A 21,566-nucleotide genomic window follows, 5' to 3' on the forward strand; every position below is an offset into this window, starting at 1 on the left:
AAGACAAAAACATTAAAAAAAATTGTTTAGAAGAAAACAAGAACTTCGCTCTTACTAATGGCTTGCCTAATAGATTTGTCATTTATGTAGTGCAGCGATTTGCACCTAAATCATGTTGCATGTATTAGAGGATTATTACAGAGGCAACTGACATTGAGGGAGGATTTTGCAGCTTTACTTGCAAATTACAATTCCTGTTCATCAATAAAGTGAGAACCAGACCCGTTATAAAGATTATTTGAAAGGTGTACTATCCAAGTAGTAACAGAAGATGCTTGTTGTTGTAATGGTGACAGTAACGCACACACACTAGTAGCAGCCGTTCACACACTACATGGTACCTCGAGTTCAACTGATCTCGTGCCCAAGCCCACCTCTTCAAGCGGGCCAGGGCATGCTACAAAGTGATCACACTAGTTAAGTGAACTAGACTTAGGGTGCTAAACGTGCTCGAGCATGGCTCCGATCGCCTAGTGTAAGTACACCCTAACAAACCATTTGTTAAGTGATGTGCTTGCTCACATTTGTTTGGAATGTTCCTTCCTGTAGTGCTCTTCAAAGTTGCAAAAACAGCATCTGAAATTTGCCCATAACTACACTCAATAAGTTTAAACTTGGAACATGAACGTTGCATATACATAGTCCAAATGTGACATCACTGTCAGCTTGTTAAAGTGCTTGTTAGGCCATACAGACTGTTCCATAATAGAAAAAAATTACAGTATTCATATTTTGGGGTGAATTACTCATTTAACAGAGCCTAGCTGGGGCCTTAAAGAGTATTTGAGTCAAACATCTACAGCTGAGCCAGTTTCATATGTTCAAAAGGCAAAGTGTGGAATTTTAAATGGTGGAAACTTCAGCCCCACATCTAAAGAGAAAACTCAATTAGACATTGGCAGCTGTTAACTACAGCTGGCTTCAAGTGCAATTTAAGAAATGAAGGGCCACCTCCTTTCTCACCAAGCATTCAGATGCCACACATTAAGAAGTCTTTCCGATTTTATGTTCACATATTGATACAGTAGGTCCTGTTCCAGTGCTCTGTGTCTTGGAGTCTCTCGCACTCCCATCCTCTTTATTAGTGTTACATAACCCTCGTTCTTATAGGTGTCTGCCTGATGACCCATGAATGAGCCAATGATTTCGAAGTGACTCCATATCGCCCCCTGTCTTTCTTCAAAGAAACAGCTACTGTGACTAAAAATCGAGACAAACATTATAGGGTGGAAATGTTCCGTGGGCAAGGGCAATAAAAGCCAGGAAACTCTTGTTTTCCACTGTCTTCTTTTCTTTGGTTCATTCACATTCCTTTGCTTTGAAGGGAGTTTTTAGGTTCAGACAAATTAGATGGTAGCAGATTGTGTGTGGTTCATGAACAAGTCTCCAGGGGAAAGGAGTTTTAGATAGTATCAAGTCCCAAAGGGGAACTGGCATTATGTATATGGTGACCGGGTGATGACCTACACATCTTAATGGCAAAGTTGATGACAAAGTGCCCGAACATACCAACAAGTACACATGAGATACTAAAGTAGTACATATTGCGAAGGAAGCTTTAAGAATGGAAGACTGTTTACAAGTAATAAATGAAAGAGAGTTTATAGAAAGGGGAGAAATATCTCACTTTCAAAATCGAGGAAGAAGTTGGGCTCTTGTTCAAGGTCTGTGCATGTCAAAACTTTGAGGAGGTTCCCCATGACAACGTACCTAAAGGGAAAGAGAAAGAGACAGAGTTAATGACACATTTTGAACAGAAAGCATGATTCTGGCGGTCAGTTTAAGGTGGGGGCATTAAGTGCTCTACTTTGATTCCATAATGGAGCTTATCTCCCCTGTTATCGGTCAAGAAACCATCGCCCCTCCAACCACCAGTCGACGCTCCTTCCCTTTACCCCACAGCCTCCACTCTCCAGACACAGTGGTTTTCCTGCGCAGGGCCTTGGGTCGACCAGATGTCACTACTGTAACCCCCCCTCCTTCAGCACACACACAGAGTTACGGGAATCCCTGCGCTTAGGTGGCCAGTGCCAACTGTGCATGTCATGCCTACTGCTCACGTTCAGTTCCCTATTGAGGGGCCCCAGGCTTTCAAAGTCAAGATTTAGGAAGTAGACTAGTGTTTTTAGATGTAAAAACAGCCCGATAAAAACCATTAATTCTCTTGGGATAACTGAGGCCATTGGGTTTACCATTTTGCTTTTGCAAAACGTGAAAAACAGTAGACACTGACAGTAGACAGGGGTGCAGTACAGAAGCAAGGCCAAACAATCCTTCCACACAGCTAAATCGAGGAAGGAAAAGTCACATTCCATTCAATAAAAGGGTAATTTTAATAGAAGACAGGACTTCATTTACTGTTACTGTTTGAGTTACTGACTTTATGAACTAATAAAAAGTATAAATAGTACTATCTTCGCTCCCAGTTTAAAGCACAAACACATATTGAAGCCCAATATACTTGGGGGTAGAGTACAGTATGCATTTAATGCGCATAAAGTAAATTTTATCATCAGTATATGTGTGCAAGCCAGTGTTTGCCTTGTTTGTCCACAATGAGATAACACTGTTTTGACCCGTTGTTTTACAAACAAAAAAAGAAACGGAAAAGACGGAACAACAACATCTTCAAACTTCTGGAGATGCAACAACAATAGACAGCCGTGTTGATGAGCACAGCCATAACTTCTGGAGAGAAATAGCGCAGACATCGGACAAGAATGACATTTTTAGTGTGTTTTTTGTAAAGCACCAGTGTTCATGCACGCTATAAAAAATTACATTAAATACAGGGTTTTTCCTACTTTGTAAATATTTTGGCGGCTGCCAAAATTAATCTTTGTCCTGCCAAACCTGCTGTTCTTCAGTACCGGTACCTGCTTATAGTCAGCTTCTTTAAAATGCTTTAAAACGCTCCAGTGAGTGTTTGTGTAAGTGCTCTGTGAAGAGCGTCAAAGGTTTCTATTTGCAACGTGTTTTTGCAGCATTGAGCTTTGTAGCCAATCACAGACATATCTGTTGAGCGTGCAATTGCCAATCAGATGTTTAAGTTAGTCAGAATCCGTTTAAAATGGCGGAGGTTTCGTTCAGCGTGAGTTCTGCACGCTCACGAATCCTTTCATTATAACCAAAATAAGTATAAACACGATGTCAATGCAAATGCAGTGTCAATGCAATGCAAATGTCAGTGTAAATGCAAAACAATAGAGCTGCCACTTTTTCTATGTAATGTATGTTTTACTTTGTTGTTCACTTTACAAATCAGTCACTCAGTGAATTCTTTTACATTTAAATTTACAGATTTTTAAGTTTTAAACATTTGTTAAACAGAATGAGATGAGTTGTTAATGCAAACTGTTTCTTTGCATTTGTTTTAGATTTATTGTCAGTACTGGGCTTGCGGTTCTGTGTTGGGTACTTTGTACCGTATGACCGTGTTCATCTGCCACCACTGGACCATTTTTGATCCAGGAAAAACCCTGAAATGGAGTATACTTTAAAAAGAGTATGCGTCCAGCTGTACGTAGGTAAAGTGTTTGCATTAAAACGAACATACTTTGGGCTTTATGATGACAATTTCAAGAGCTGAGTGGCCCAACGCAAACTTTTTTGTCTCAAAGTTTCAGGAGGAACTGTTTGGAACAATGGAATATATTTTCAATTGAGCTTGGTGATGCTAGTGACACTTTTAAAGTCTAAGAATTAATAATAAAAAAGAATTATAGAAAAAAAACATGTTATAATGACTATTTTGGAAAACTTCGGCTAAAATTGAAAGTGGACTTCTAATGTTACAGATCTTTACAAAATCGCTCCAACGCAGCTATAAAAGCACTGCATAAGTGTTTTAGCCTGTTAGAAAGTCAACTATACAAGGACGATTCTGAGAAATCACACAGAAGGAAAAAATCCTTCCTTCCTAGTATATACCAGTGTCCTCTAAAACAGTCACCTGCCATATAACCAGATAAAACCCTGAGAATTGTGGTGGAGGCATTTTCCCATCGGCTTACAATTATATTTCTCGGTATAAAAGTTGTTTTTACCAAGAACTCCAGTGGTCCTGTAGGTAAGCCTCTTGCTTTAAGTGGCAGGAGTATCTGGTTTGAATCCTGTAATGTAATTTTTTGTTTGATTTTTGTTTTGTTTATACATTTACCAAATGCAAAATTCAGCTGCAGATAATCTATTAAAACTACACCAAAACACATTTTTGTGTGTGTTTTTATTATGTTTAATTTAAGACAAAATTTGAATTTTAATATCAGTCATAAGTAAGTAATAATTAATGACGGGTCGTTGAATTATTAGAAAAATAATGCACACCCAAGGTGATAATGTGGCCACGATGCAAAGCAGACACATTTTTTGTAGGACTAATTTCCTATACATCTAATCCCAAGGCTCCATTGAAAATTCGAAAACATCATTTTTGAGCTAGTAACGAGGCTTGACTCTTTAGCCATTGATATGCAGGCTAATGTCATGGCTACCTGGGTGCGTGCTTTGAATGCGTGCACAAAGAAAACTTCTCACATAGCATGAGAGTACCGAATTGAGTTGTCTTTTGCATCTTCTTGCGCTTTAATGTTTAAATTGGCAAAGTTTAAAAACATGTGCAAATGATAAACTTTCAAGACTTTCATGGCAGCACTGGCCCGATTGGGACAGTGACAATTCCATCAACTGTCCCGAGCGTCTTTTGTTCTGGCTGAATATAATATAATATAATATAATATAATATAATATAATATAATATAATATAATATAATATAATATAATATAATATAATATAATATAATATAATATAATATAATATAATATAATATAATAATATATACCTAAAAACACATGCACACACCTAACCCAAATCCTTAACCTAATTATAACCTTATTCTTAAAACCAAGTCTTGACCCTCAAAAAGGCATTTGAAGGGGTATCAGAAAGTGAGGACTGGTCAAAATGTCCTCACTTTACTCTCTTTGTCCTCACTGCAGTGGTCTCAAACTGGTCCTTACAAAGATAGTTGTCCAAGTACACACACACACACACACACACACACACACACACACACACACACACAAGGTATTGACACAGATGTACACAATGTCATGACTGACTAATCCGTATTGTTTTGAAAGCTTGTCGTAAAGGTAGCTGGATCATACATAAAGGCTGAACAACAAAAAAAACTGGGTTGCGTTTTCTTTCACCTAGTACAAAAGATGAAAGAGGAGAAGCAAGCAAACGAGAGGGAAAGGGTCAATCTAGGCCATAACAACAGCAGCGTATTACCCATGATTCCTGCGCCTCTGGCGGGAAGGGAGAGGAGTATAAGAACACACACATAAGCATGCAGACAGCTAGATGTAGGTCACAGACATGAGTGTTTATGTGTGTGTATGAGTGTTATATAATCTAGCTGATGGTGAGACAGGACACTTCTAAAAGAGATGCAAATCTAGACAGCATGGGGAAAACAGTCACTCCTACACACCTGTCATTACAATTAACGTTAGTCATAGGGGCGAAGTATAAATAGCAGATCACTGAATGTCGTGGAGTGAATGAGTGAATTATATTGGCAGTTGGTTTATGTAACTGGTTAGTATGTGGAGAGTCATATACTGTATATTTTCCGAACATACAAGAGTTTAGGTTAAATGTATAAGGGAAGGTGGAAACCTTTGTCCTAACTAAATTTTCACTATCTATTTTTAATCATGAATTTAAAAACAAATATTCCATGTATTCTCTCAGTTATTGTAGAATTATAAAGTAAGGCTGAAATTATAAATTATAATGAACTAAATTGACAGCCTTACTTATAAAAAGATGTCAATTTAAAACCTCAATTTAGTGTGACTAATAATAAAAATAAATAAAATCAGCTGAGATGCTTAAAAATAAACAGTGAAGTGCAATACAATGACCAAATATGTGATGGCCAAATATGTTACAAAAAATACCAACAATTATATACCGTATATAAAAACAATAACATTTAAAAGTAAGGCCCCGTTTACACGAAGGGGAAAACGCAGATATTTCCCTGCGGTTTGACCTCTCATTTACACGAAAACCCCTTTTTAATCACATAAAACAATTATTTCTAAAAACTCCGGCCAAAGTGGAGATTTCTGAAAATGCTGGTTATGTGTTGTCATGTCAACTGGGAGAAACGGGGTTTTAGGTTCTCTCTTGTCGATTCTAAGGATTCTGATTGGCTTGCATGGCTTTATCCTTCTCCCTACACTGCCGCCCCTAGGTTTGGCATAGTTATGATGGCGCTCGACGGCGTATTTATGCGGGTGTGTGCACAGTGTTATTATTGAAATATTCGTTTCTCTAAATACCCGGCTTTGTGTAAACGTGGCTTAAATCTCCTAATATACTTCTAATTGAATCAATCTGTTCATTTAATCAATGGATATCCCTTATAATAATTAATTAAAAAATGTAATTTCATTTCATTGAAATGAATTGTAGATATAACACACCACATGACACTGCTGGAATTTCTTGAAATTTCATGTCAACTAGTCTCGTGTATGTCTGGGCTGAGAACACGGCAGAGATGGAGAGGGCGTATGTAGAGTGACAGGAGACAGGCTGCTGACAGGTGGAAAGTTGAGACGTGAAGAGGTAGACAGGTAAACAGGACAACAGAGACAGAGAGTGTCTAGAAGCTGAGGCAAAGGGACAGTGGGCATGAGATTTGACGAGGAGTGACGCAGGGGTTGAAGTCAGGTGAAGTGTCTGAGCTGGGATCATCTGTGTGTGAGGGTCTCAAACAGTTACAGGGACTGTACATGGAAGATACTGAGAGTAAACCAATGATCAAAAGCACTCTAACCCATACTGACAGAAGAAAAACTCACCTGAGCCAGCATACTCTAACTGATTCAGACATTCACACTTTACAAAAGAGACACATGGACACATGGTGAGGGACAGCAACATGTTAAAGCTACACAGGGGATCATGTGGAGGTCAAGGCTTAGCAAAGCTCAGGATTAAAGTTCAAGGTCAGTGGTGTGAGTCAGTGTCACGAAACAACCGCTGAAGCGGTGCAAAATAATTGTATCCTCCCTGTGCAAAAGTATGTTACATAGAGTGTTAATTTTATGGACAACCAAAAACAAAACAAAAACCCAAGCCTAGAGAAATCTGAAGAACAATGAAATCCCAAATCATCTTATTAATAATATAATATAATATAATATATTTAGTGCTGGGCAACGATTAATCGCATCCAAAATAAAAGTTTGTGTTTACATAATATATGTGTGTGTGTACTGTGTATAATTATTAATTTATATATATTTAAGAAATATTTGCATGAATATACTGTATATATTTTTATACATAATCACTATTATCTATAAATATAACTATTTTATATATAAATTTAAAAAAATCTTAAATATATAGGCCTACATGCATGTGTATTTATATATCCCAACACATATATTATGTAAACACAAACTTTTATTTTATTAATCGTTGGCCAGCACTAAATAATATAATATAATATAATATAATATAATATAATATAATATAATATAATATAATATAATATAATATAATATAATATAATATACTGTAATATAATATAATATAATGTAATATAATATAATAATTTAAACTATATATAATGCTTTTGCGCCCGCTTTACTGTGTGTTCATACTGATGGAAAGTTACTAAAAATAAATGTGATCTAAATCCAAGCCATGCCAAAGATGTACCGCTGCCAAGTGCACCAACCCCAAATCCCAGCCAGCCTCTAACCATTAGGGGGTCATTCCAAGGACGCCCATCTCAAAAATCCAATATTGCACCAAATTTTCACTGACAATCATATTTCGTATTAAAACAAATAAGCAAACAACAAAAGTAAAATATTTCTTTAGAGAAAGATCTTTTTTTCATAGACAAAATACATAAAGTCAAAAGTTTTCATTTGTGGTAATGATATCATTGGCTTAAAGGTCCTAATTACTCTTCATAACAACAACAGGGTATGTGGGCCACACTGAGGCAAGAGTGAAGATTATATTAGGCTCAGTGCATTTGCCTTTCAGCTTCATTCACAGTGGTCCCAAAGGGTGAAGGCGAGCTCCCCATACGAGCGCTTTCCGACAGAGAGAGGCTCTGACCTGGTTGTTTTCTTTTGGAAGCCTCCTACTGGGAGATTGCGTGCTGGAGGAGAGGAGCTACGATGGGATCTGGAGAAGGAGGGGGGCAAAGGGGGGCTCATCTAAGCCTGCTGGGCACTTACCATTCACTACTGCATTCTGATTGGCTGCACGCAAAGTTCTCCTTCTCCTGCACTCCACTGTATCCATGGAGCTGAAAAAAAGCTGGTGCTACCAAAAACACACCGACAGCCAATCAGAAAGCGAATGGCGAGGTGGAGGGGAGGATGAGGGCACTGGAACAGTAGTCCCGACTTAAGAGCTTGCGTATGAATATATGAATAGCGATGAGGTAATGCGCCAAAAATGCACAGCTAGCGCAACAGCGACACGCTGATTAAATCACGGAATTCAACCAATAACTGACATTCCAGTCTGAGGATGCAGAAATACATCATCACTTAACCTGGTTAAAAAATAAAATAGAATGAGCTGCTTTTATACCCGCTCCATTATTTTACAGTAATCTAAATGCATGTATGCAATGCAACTGATAACATATGGCATGCTGGAATTCTGCAAGAGTACTGCAGCATGGGAATCCACGTGCTCCGCCATACAACGCTATAGTTGTGGCGGCATAGGAAAAAACAACAATCTCTCCCCCCCGTCACGTGGGCACGGCCGTGGAGTGGCTAACCGGCTGCCTGGGGCAGCGAGGGGGAGGGGAGCGAGTGAATTAGTGTGTTTTGCTTATTTGAGTGAGTGGATGTAATAATCCAGTTATGTATGTGGTGAAGTATGTGCAGAATTGATCCTAATGGGAGAATATTGCTAGAAGAGCGACACTTAACATAGCAGCCTTGTCTAAAATCAAATTTATAGATGCTGAGCCAGAGATTTATGCAATTCAGGCTTAAAATGCACATTTATTGACGATCACTTTCCAAATGTCAAGTCTATGTCTGTGATATCTGTTAATGTATGCTCAAGTATGAGTAATGTGTGCATGCCTGTGTTGCATCATGCAGTGTCACTCTACAGCAGCATCACTTACATCCTTGTCTGCAGTTTTAACTTGACCTAAATTTCCCGGGGTGTGCCGCCACATCGTATTAGCCGCAAAGCTGTGCTCTGATTTCACCCCGAACCCTTGAAACCCACCCAATCAAACAGAAAATGGGGGCGCAGATACCCTTCATCCACCCTAAAAATCTTGCATGACCTGCCTGACCCCACCCGGCTGAGGTGATGCGTTAAATAAAATGAAGGAATCACAAGGATGATGGATGAGGGGAGGGGAAGCGTGCGTTTGTTTTTGACTTGTAGCTCTGCCCACGCTGGCCACACTGGAGTAAACAGACGCTTTAATGCCCTCTTTAAGCACAAAATCAAAACAAACCGCTGGATAAGCCAATGAGGTTGCGGCGCTCTTGAGGGATTGTTAGCTATTGGTGCATCTGGTTTGAATGTTACTGCAACAACACTGTCAAATGACAACCGTGACATTTGTAGCTTTGATGTAACCTGCACCATGACAAATAGTGACACACAAACAGCGTGATGTTACTGCTGCTCAATTACAATTGTTATCATCTAAAAAATTGGCATAATTCTTAAGTAGGTGGTGGTGTATGGTGATAACCGAAGAGGTTGAGAGTAGGATTTTTGGTTAATCTCTCCTACAATGGGACTTCTTAGGCGGCGATGTACCTTTCACGATCAAAGCCAGAAACCATGGCAACCGAATATCATAAGCCAAAACAGGGCACCTCATCTGAAATGTTGGGAGAAGGAATTTTAAGCCGCCCCATTCCAAACGTTCAAAGTCTGTTTAATCGACAAACATGCATCACTTCCATTTCTGAAGCTGTTGAGATTAACGTAATCTTTCAAAGTTCCTTATGTTTTGAAAAGGAACAATGAGTTACACTGAGAGACAGAACTTAATGCATCCTGTCTCCTAAACGTCACAGGTAGTGTAACGTCCATGTTCGCTTCAGAATACAGCAGAACTGGAGAGAATTCATGTGTTGGTGTCCTTCTTTTACTGTGAAGGTCTTTAAGATCTGAGAAAGTCATTTGGCGCAAGACAAGCGCAGGACGTTTAGCCTCTGCATACAGATTAACACCGGCTGTGGCACTTTCGCACCCCCTTTTTGAAGCACTGATGTCTCTTGGCTATCAAATAACAAAATAAAATAAAAATCGACATTATTTGACAAAAAGAAAAATGCCAAATGCTTGTTTTTAGCTTCTTTTGGTTTGCTTAATTCAGAGTAAGTGTGTGGCGGTCAGGAGAGTTGTTCGTGCGGAGTGTGAAGGGTGGGGCACTGTCAAACTGTGATGGGATTTTTGGGGTTGTGTACAGCATGAGTTGGATTTGCGCTAAGAGGCTTGAGATGGATTTTTAGGCACAGAGCACCCTCTACTGAAAGGTGTGTGCAGTCGACCACTCCCTATTCTCTGGAAAATAAAATAAAAAATAAAATAAAAATGTATATTGCATCAAGAAAATACTAATACCCACAATTCTTAATCTAGGACTGATGTAAATTTCATAATAAGGTAAGAAAAGGGTAAAGGAAGGTGAAAAAGTTTATCATGAACAATCATTTTGTAATATTAACTATTGAGGATTGGACTGATGAATTGGCCACCAAGACCAATAACATGTATTAATGTATTACAGACTTATGGCTTCATAAAACTTTAGCAAAAATGGTCAATGGAGAATGATCTTGACATTAACACAGCAGGGGAATGACAGCGCGTGTAAAACGTCTGTGGTATGCATGGGTGGGCGGTAAGTGCAGTGTATGACACACGATAAATGAAAGGGGAGCTAAACCAATGAATATTTAACTAATCCTTCCCTTCAGCTGCATCGACATGTCTCTGAGAGCAGGCACTGACTGACTCACAAAACACACTGCCATCCTTCTCATACCTAAAAGATGTCTCAGATCTCAGCGGCTGCGTCTGCTCGCTCAGCACCACTTCACCTCATAGCATGTCTTAAAAGGGCAATTATTGCCAAAGGTCAATGGAAAAGCAAAAGTGCACTTAAAAACACAAGTGTATCCAAATTCAAACTGAAATATGTATTTAGCTTTGTTGAATGGAAACTTCTCTTTATTTACTTAAGTTAGCCTACTTTCTACTTTGTAGTAGAATTAAAAGGTTAGCTCACCTCAAAACGATCTCTTTATAAACTTTTTGAAGCTTCAAAATGGTCGTTGCATAGCCGCCAACGGAGGGACAGAAAGCTCTCAGATTTCATCAAAAAGATCTTCATTTGTGTTACGAAGACGAACAAAAGTTTAACGGGTTTGGAACGACAATTACTCAACAATTACTAGTAATAACGACAATTACTGTCATTAATTACTCACTCGAGGGTGAGTAATTAATGACAGAATTTTCATTTTTGGGTGAACTAACCCTTTAAGTCCTACACCCACAGCTTTGATAAAATGTAGTCAACTATAAAAGTTTTGCCCCCAAATAAATTACTTTTATTGTCAATTTCACTTATTTATTCTCATCATTAGTTTATTTACCTACACCAGTATGCAGTTTTCTCCCGCTTGTTGTGATAGTAAAGACATTCTAGGGCCTTTCTATGGTCACTATGTCTCCTCTTCACTGCACAGTGACAGGTACAATGACATTTAGAAATACCACCCATACATTTATTCAGTTCAGATCGGATTCAATCATCTAATGCCACACAAAAAAAAGTGATGAAAGTGTCTAAAATCTAGAAACAACACACCCGTGTAGGACAATAACTTATAAGTTTGCAAATGGTGCCACCTGCTGTACAAAATAAACAATTACTTTAACAATCCAACACCACCAAATGTGCATTACACCAACCACTACTGTAAATTTAAATTAGATATACCATGGCAGAAAGCTCAAAATCCACTGAATCAAACACACTGTTTTCCGTTTTAACTGCAAAAAACTTTATAAATATGGTAAACAACAGAGTTTATTTAGTACACACTAGATTCAATAGTAGATGTTCCCTGTATGACAATAAAAGAGGCAAAGCCATGAACCATGTCCAGAGAGCACAATATTAGTCATTTGGGATGGCCCCTTTTTTTCTTTTCTTTTTTTTTTTACAACACAGACAAATAGCAAGGTACTAAAAAGCATTCAAAACATCTTCTCAACCACATAAATTGAACCTGGAAACCACCCAGAACACCCTTGTGTCAGGGCATTCACATACATACTAAAACTATCTGCATATTCTACCCCGTCAATCAGGATTCCAACACCAATGAATTTTCATGATTTCCAGTCAATCAAGCTAACTGATTTTTAAAAATCATTTTATAGAGATATAAGATACAAGTATAGAGTTGATTTTTAGTTGAAGAGATACTTTACAACGAAGCAGAATCAATAACATAACTGTTAAAAAGTTTGGGGTCGATACGATTTCTTTATGTTTTTAAAAGAAGTCTCTTAGGCTCACCAAGCATGAAAATACAGTATAAAAACAGTAATATTGTGAAATATTACTACAATCTAAAATACTGTTGTGTTTTCTACTTTAGTGTGACATACTTCAGAAATCATTATAATTTGCTTATGTTTTTGCTCAGGAAACATTTCTTATTATTAACAGGGTTGAAAACAGTTGAGCTGCTTCATATTTTTGTGGATACCATGATACATTTTTCAAAACAGCTTTTTTTCGAAACAGAAATCTTTTTTAACATTATGAAATGTCACCACTTTTGTTCAATTGAATGCATCCTTGCTGAATAAAAGTATTAACTTTCTTTCAAAATAACAATCTTTTAAGATTTTACTAATTTTTATTATCATTTCAGACCTTTGCAACTCCCTGGACTGTAGGAAGGCAGTTCAAGACACCAGTTTAATTATAACCAGAATTAGTATACACATGATGTGGAAGAGACTTGTTTTTCAGCTTCGATTCTTATTTAAATAACCAGCAATCCAAACTCATTTCTAATCAAAATGCAGATGGACAGACTGTAACTGTCAAACTGACTGTCTAACTGATACCGCCAGACATCTGAAAATAATCAGGCATTAATCGTACAGTTGTTCCAACAACAAATAGCTCAGTGCAATCGTGTAAATCCTATTAAAGTGGTGAATCCTCTTGTAGAGGCAGTTTTCAAGATTACCAGACAGTGGCAGCATTGGCTGATATGCAGGGGGGAGGGACTGACACTGTTAAAGATGACCTCAGGCTCCACTGTTCAGGCATATATAATCCATCCTCGCCTTGCAAAACTACAAGGCGTTTTCATTGGCTCCTAGCCACAAGATTTGGAATAATCCAAATGAAAATTTGTGTGTGCATTTTATGAACTAGGTGTCTGCTTACAAATAGATGTCAAGATGAAAAGGGTGTGTTCTCAAAGTCAGCAAATATGTGTGCACCAGCTTGTCAATGTATCCATGGAAACAAAGGCAAAAATAAACATGGGTGGTAAGGGGAAGGAAATAATAAAAAATAAATAAAAAATTGGGGGAGGAAAAAGGCGCAAGCTAAAAAAAAAGTCATAAGGGTGGAGGCATGTTGTCATCTAAAAAAAAGTTGTGGTAGTCTTTTCTTCCCTATTGTGATGTACATCCAGGTGAAACAGATTCTCGAACAAGAAAAAAAATGTGGGCCACACTTGCCCATCGGAATCATTGATCGTTTGCTATTGCTGCGATCTCATGTGAGTGACCAGGAGAGGAGAGGTTATAGTCCTGCCCTCAAGCCAGCGAACACGTCATCAGAGAAAAGAGATGTTGTTGCAAGGGAAGGGGAAGTTATTTAGTTTAAATATTACAAAGGCACATGAATGTAAAAAAAAAAATATTGTGCATGGATAAATCCTTTATAATTAAAGCTGCAATATTCCATAAAAAATAAGACATTTTGATTTCATGGTGATTTCATTTCTTTAAATAATCTATCATTTTAGACAGACAGAGAGATGACAGAGACAGACAGATAGATGATAGAGACAGACAGACAAATAGATGATAGAGACAGACAGAGAGACTGACAGATGATACAGACAGACAGACAGATGAAACAGACAGACAGACAGACAGATGATAGAGACAGACAGACAGAGAGACAGACAGATAGATGATAGAGACAGACAGACAGAGGATAGAGACAGACAGACAGACATATGATAGAGACAGACAGACAGATAGATGATAGAGACAGACAGACAGACATACAGATAGATGATAGAGACAGACAGATAGATGATAGAGACAGATAGATGATAGAGACAGACAGACAGACAGACAGACAGACAGACATACAGATAGATGATAGAGACAGACAGACAGATAGATAGATGATAGAGACAGACAGACATACAGATATATGATAGAGACAGACAGACAGATAGACAGACAGACAGATGATAGAGACAGGCAGACAGACAGATAGATATATAGATGATAGAGACAGACAGACAGAGACAGACATACAGACAGATAGATGATAGAGACAGACAGACAGATAGATAGATGATAGAGACAGAGAGACAGACAGATGATAGACAGACAGAAAGATAGATGATAGAGACAGACAGATAATAGAGACAGACAGACAGACAGACAGACAGATAGATGATAGAGACAGACAGACGATAAAGACAGACAGACAGACAGATTATAGAGACAGACAGATGATAGACCAGCAGACAGACAGATGATGGAGACAGACAGACAGATAATAAAAATTCTGTCATCATCTACTTACTTCCATTTGTACTATGTAAGTCAATAGAGACCAGCAACTGTTTGGTTGCCAACATTCTTCCAAATATCTTTTGTTTTCAACAGAATAAAGAAACTCATTCAGGTTTCGTACAACTTGAGGGTGAGTAAATGATTACTGAATTTTTAATTTTTGGGTGAACCATCCCTTTAAATCTTTAAAGCATTGCTCTAAGTTTGCATTTATTGTGATTGGCCAGTTTGTTGCAAAGAACAAAGGATTCAATTAAATCACAATAATTTGTGATAATTATTTAATGAACAAAGCACACAAAAAATGTATGACAAAGCCCTAAAACAGACAATTGATCGCCATAATCGCAATTATTTCTTTAACAATTAATTGTCAGCCAAATTTCATAATCGTGACAGCCCTAGCCCTAATAATAATAATAACGTTTCATCACACAATGTATTTCCAATGTATAACATCTAAGCATTCTTGCCCATCCGACTGAAAACTGGCACGCATTCAGTACCCTCTCCATGCTCTGAGAGAAACCACAAACAGCTATTCGCTTGGCTTTAGACTCTCCTCCATCATGCATATAAATGGGGCCACCTTCTCTAAACTCTGACACTGTGATTACATAAGCCGCCATCCTAGAGGAACAGGAAGCTGCATTACTCAAGCCTTCTTTATGTCCCACAATGCCGTTCACTTCCGCAGTGGCCTTGTTACACAATCTGGGCTCACATCTCTGTAGGAAAAAAAGTGCAAAGCAAGACGTTTTTTCTCTTTTATTAAAGCTTGAAAAACAATTGACAGAACTACATGCCATCAGCTGCTGGGAAAACTGCACTGCTTTCTCAGATGTCAGACTATATAGTTGAAGATGATCAAGTATAAGTGCATAAACTATTTAAACAAAACAAAACACAAATACTGAATCAAGTAAATCATAAAACAATAAACACACAAAAATATTTGCCGTTTGTGTCCAAAGCTTAAGCGAAAGAACCTAAAGCTTATCTCAACGCTCAAACCAATCACAAATACTAAGACAGATGATAAACTCAAAGACTGCTTTGCACCTGCAACACATCAACAGCCGTGAGGACTGGAGAACTCCACATACCAGAAAACACTGAAACAAGAATGTCCCACACCCCAATCCAGCAGCCCAGAGCAGAATCATTTGAGAGCTTCAGCACCGGGACACCCAGAATGCTGAACTGACAAAAGAGACTCATTGCTAAAATATCAGGGGAATGCAGGAGTGGTTTCTGGACAACTGAACTGTGGTGTCATTCAGATGTGAAGGTCTTGCAATACACTCAATAAAAATTATTTACAATGAAAACTGAACACCTTTACATGTTCAGGATACAGCACATGAACACTGTCCCAAACAAATGTAAATGTAAACGGTCAAGTGTATTTTTCCTAACCAACGTCAAGTCATCAAGTCTTGTGCATCAAGTCATTTTGACAGTCACATTTTTTGTTGCACCGTCAGTAGCTCCACCCACAGTAAAATCTCATTGGTTCAAACTCCTGCTCTGCGTGATTGTATTTTAAATGTCAAAAAAAGTTTTAACTGGCTGTGATTTTGTTGCTTACTGCAACATTTGGTGCAACAAACTTGGGTAACGCTTCCTTTTACAGTCCTGTTACCCATGTACATATGTACTTATTATAGTAATTACAATTACTGGGTAATAACTAAGTACTACCCCTAAACCTACCCCTAACCCATGTACTTACCTTATATTAGCCAGTACTTTCTTGGTAAGTAAACTGTAAGTACACGTATGTACTGTACTGTAAAAGGAAACGTTACCCAAACTTGATGCGTTGTGCCTCGCTAAGAAGAGGTGTAATATGAAAAGCAATTACAGCACAGTAACTGTAATATGGGAGTGATTTTAAAGGGGTCATATTTTACTGTACTATGTTAATGTAAGTGCATTTTCAGAATGAGCTGATTTTTGTGGTTTAGTTTCAACAAATTCTTCATGTTGGTTCTGAAATTTAGATATTTAGAAGTTCATTGTATTTAAGGAAGTGTATTTTTTCTTTGCATTAAATTGATCAAAAGTGACACAGTAAAAACTTTTACAATGTTACAAAACATTTCTATTAAGAATTACATTAGTGCCTTCTTAATAAGCTAATTATCCTAGAAAAAAAATATTAGTTAATACACAAATTTGAACAAAACAGTTCCTTCAGTTCACAACAGTTCAACTAGTAAAATAACTGCACAGTAGTTGTAATAGAGCTGTGATTGTGTGTTGAGATGCTTACCAGCAGAAAAGCAGAGGAGGTGACAGAAGGGAGGCCTAGCCAGGCACTCGCCAAGGTCGCAATCCTACAGAAGTACTAACAATCTGCAAAAAGAGTAGAGAAAAATAATTTTCATTATCACAGATTAAAAAAAATATATATATATAAAGAAACAGAGCTGTGATATCAATGGCAGAATGTGCTTTTAAGCATTTCTCCTTTTCAATTCCTCTAAAAATGTGTCAGTCTTTCTCCCCATTATTTCACAATTCAAAGCCTAGAATAATCCTTAACACAAAGCCCGACTAATGTATTCTCACAACCTAATCACTCAGTGCACATTAAGTTCCTGAATTTAAACTTGCTTCAGAAGTCCTTCAATATTATGTAGGTTTGTTATACCACGCCTGAATACTTTGCCCATAACCACAGAAACAAACAGAGTGTCGTCTTGTGTCAAAATGATCAACACAACTGCTGTGCGCAGCTTTAGTCTAACGGCTGCAGTGAATCAACCCCTCATCATACCACAAGACTCGAGCTTGCAGATGTGTGGCTTGATCAGGGCAGGGGATGTGCTAGATTTGTAATAATCATGTTCTTAACATTCAAGATGACTTTGCCCCCTCTTCATGTAATGCCTGTAGGCTGAAAAACTGCCCTAGTGGTAAAGCGCTGGGAGGTGTTCTGGCCACTTCCTCTTGTGCAGAACTTCCTCCCATTCACGACAGACTTCAGCTTTCCATTGTGCTTGCTAGCTTCACCCTTACCTTGTGTCAGTGTAAACCATATAGTGCTGCTATTTTACAAACCCTAACCCTACTAGACATCAGTGTGTAACACATCCTGCATCGTTTGTGCTAAGAATGTCGATTATGCTCAAATCATGAGGTTTGTTGAGAAGAGTATTTTATTATTTTTCGAAACAATCAAATTAATGATTTTTGCATGGTTGATTAGAAAATGGGCAAAGAAAATAAACGCATGCACGCATGCACACACACACACTTTAAGAAGGGACCAGAGCCATGTCAAGACCAGAATATCATAAAGACTACTGACCTCATTTGACTTGGGCTAGCAAGAAACCATCCAGAACACTCTAGCATCATAGCACCCATATCACCTAGGCCTAGCAACACCCTACCATCCAAAATGCCCTAACAACTGAATAACAATGCAACAGCATAAATCTGGTTTATATTCATATCCTGTAATATTTTTATATAAATTATAACATTCAGTTCCTTTACTGGTTCTGGAATGTCTGCATTCTAAAGCAGATGTCTGAATTATTTCTCAGAAGCACTAAAATAACGAATTTAAAATATATATAATTTAGTAACTTACAATTAAACCAACATCATGAAATTCCTTACAATCCTTTTGCAAGCTTTTATTCACTATGAACTTAAAAATGTAATGTAATATCAAATGGCAAATTAGTTTTAGTTCATTAGGACACTAAAATTAGATTACACAAAACATTTTGTCATCATATATTTCACCCATGTCATTTCAAATAAGTTTTTTATTCATCTTGGCTTCTCCAGGCTTGCTGCTCTAGTCTGTGTTACCGGTGTTACAAGAGTACACTGATTAGCCTACATTACTTGGACACCGTGGCACCCACCTCCATGGGTCGTTTTTTTTTTTATAGAAATTAAAAACATTTAGTTCAGTTGGACAAAGGACAGTACAATTAAACTGTCTGCTCAGCTCCATACAGCCTGAGCTGCGGAGTCGCAGAAGGAGTCAGATTTCACACATGACGAGAGGGATGCAGTGTTTCCAAGTCTGCGGTTTCCCTGTGAAATTGGGCTACTTTCACACTGTTGCTACAGGTAGTTTTAGTAGGTAAAGTCTTGGAACGAGATTTTTAGCGGGAGACCCCTCCCCCTGGAACTCCATTGGGCTAGTTTTGGCCGTGATTGGGCTAGTTTTGGTTAGCAATTGGGCGGGTTTTATTGTGTAGACCTGACAACTCTGGAGAGATGACTGACAAGACGATGGCAGAGAATTTGGTGAGCAACAGATGGAGCACCCCTTTCAATCCGATCGAAATTTCGTTCAGATCGAGCTCAATCGGATCGATTAAGGTGTACATGAAGGCTTTTCAGTCCTGTTGAGCCGTCAGAAGCGGAAGTGAAAAACGAACACGTGTTCATAAACAATTAAACGGCTTCATTCATATGAGCTACGTTTACAGTGCCTTGATGAACTTCTTCCTCAAAGTTTTAGGCCATGTCCACACGGACACGGGTATTTTTATAACCGGAGTTTTTCCTACAGCGTTTTAAAAAAAAATCCCGTCCACACATGCTCGGCCTCTGTCTACATGAAAACGTAAAAACACACAATCAAGCGCGGTCAAGAGCATGTCACGCCACCAGGCGGCGATATAAACCTTAACCCTAAAGCCACGTTGGCCAATCAGAAGCGCAAATCTGATGTCAAACACAGCTGATAACGGCGCACACTCTGACGTCGCAAGGCAAAAACCCCGGTTTCACTGTCTACACGACAACACTGTAACCGGCGTTTCTGAAAATCCTCACCCTGGCAGGGGTTTTCAAAAATGTTCGGTTTCAGTGCGTTTTCGTGTGGACGAACGGCCGAACCGCGTAAAAAAAGTCACAGTTATAAAAATACCCGTGTCCGTGTGGACAGGGCCTTAGTTGTGTGGACTTAGAATGGAGGGACAGAAATCTCTCAGCTTTCATTTAAAATACTTTCATTTGTGTTTCGATTGGAACGACCTGAAAGTGAGTAATTGACAGAATTTTCATTGTTGGGTGAACTATCCCTTTAAATCTGAATAAAACATTCACCCTTCTGAGCAGTGTAAAAAGCAAACATCACCAGAAAAACATCCAGGACTCTCTAAAAATGCTCGACAAACTAACAACTGTGAATTCCTGACCATGTGTAATGTTACTCTTTGTAAAATACTCTTAGCTTGACAGAATTGTCAGAAGGTCAGATAACAAAGGCAGTTAAAACTTGCACAAGTGTCATGTTTCCTTGAGAGGTGACATCATTGCATCTCTCCTCAAACACATCTGAGGTCAGGCTGGTGTGTTCAAACTGGCAGTTTCTTTGCCATTGAAATAGCAAAAATGTTCATTTGCTTGTTTCACAATCTTCAGTCTGTCTAACAATAATCCCCAACATGTTAAAAATGCTGAAAATTGCTGTTTAGATCCAACATTGAGAAAATGTAACGGTTAAGTCAACAGAGCAGATCAAACCATGAAAAAGAGCATGCCTAATCAACCATGCTGTATGTCACTCATGACTACACATTGGTTCGGTGGTCAAACAAAGGGTTGCGAGGACATGGTCATTTTGCTTTAATAAAATGGAACCCAGTTCAGATAAGACAGTCACGGATTCACAGGCATATAACACGATTCTATCATGCGTAGACAGAAAGATGGATATCTGAGCAAAGAAGGCTGCTGAGTGGCAGAGGAAGTTTTTAACTGCAGCTCCAGATATGGTCTCTACTAGATCTTTACAAAATCTAGTAGAATGTAGATGTAGATAATTTGCATGCATGGATCACTACATGGGAAAGTCTGGCTTATCTAATAGATTTGATCTTTTAAACAAAAAAACTAAGTTGGTTTAGTTTTTAGCCCATTAAACCCAATAAGTTGGTTATTGGGTTTAATGGGCCTGTGCTTTAGGAGACACAGTCTATCTTAACAAAACCTTTCCTTCATACTTCCATACTGAGAGTTGAGGAAATGGTCTATAAAATATATGCAGGGACATATAAGTTGGCCTATACAAAAATTACACCCAATTGAGTTAACAAGCTTGATGTCCACTAGCCTAAACTGTAACAGATAGCCTAAACCAGGCATCCAGCACTATCCAAATATTATCCAACATCTGTTTATTCCTAACAATGTTGATGGAGAACAGCAGCAAAATCCAGTCACTGCAAATAGCAGAGCAGTGGGAAATGCTGGAGTGCAACTGGACCATCAGCTGCCCATTGTGTCGATGCTTTGAGAGCATGCTCTACTCTGCAGGACAACTAGATCTGAGTGAAAATCATTCAATGGACTGCCAGAGGCATAATGCAGATCATGCTTTGTGAGCTTTGCATGGATCACATTTTCTCTTGCATGTCTACAGCATTGCATACATGTAAACATTATGAAGCCAAATACACTAAGTGTTATGGTCTATGTATGCAGCATGATATTTATCTTCTACAAGGAAAATTGAGACAAAATCTTTTGTAATGGTAGATAGATCAAAAATATAACAATTTTCTTTGCAAAGCACAACAGTCTTGCTTAATTTGCTCCCTAAAAGACAACACAAAACACCTCTAGTTTCTTAGTGCACAATTCACTTGAAATACTGTATAATAACAACAACAACAATTAT

General features: G+C 38.2%; 1 protein-coding gene across 3 annotated transcripts in view; it reads right to left on the minus strand.

The window, feature by feature from the left end:
- The window catches only part of fam49bb (family with sequence similarity 49 member Bb), a 73,375-nt gene that overhangs the window by 17,606 nt on the left and 34,203 nt on the right, over positions 1–21,566 (minus strand). For 2 of the 3 annotated variants that reach the window (XM_056254198.1, XM_056254199.1), the window contains exons 2-3: positions 17,181–17,263; positions 1,628–1,710 (exon numbers count right to left, since the gene is read on the minus strand). In XM_056254198.1, the coding sequence (XP_056110173.1) occupies positions 1,628–1,700 (73 nt within the window). In that variant the 5' untranslated portion in view covers positions 1,701–1,710; positions 17,181–17,263. The remainder of the gene's footprint in view (positions 1–1,627; positions 1,711–17,180; positions 17,264–21,566) is intronic. The other variant, XM_056254200.1, reaches the window with a different exon arrangement.

The sequence above is a fragment of the Rhinichthys klamathensis genome, unplaced genomic scaffold (genome assembly GCF_029890125.1).
Source record: "Rhinichthys klamathensis goyatoka isolate OS25496 unplaced genomic scaffold, OSU_Roscu_1.1 h1tg000110l_1, whole genome shotgun sequence".
Taxonomy (NCBI): domain Eukaryota; kingdom Metazoa; phylum Chordata; class Actinopteri; order Cypriniformes; family Leuciscidae; genus Rhinichthys; species Rhinichthys klamathensis.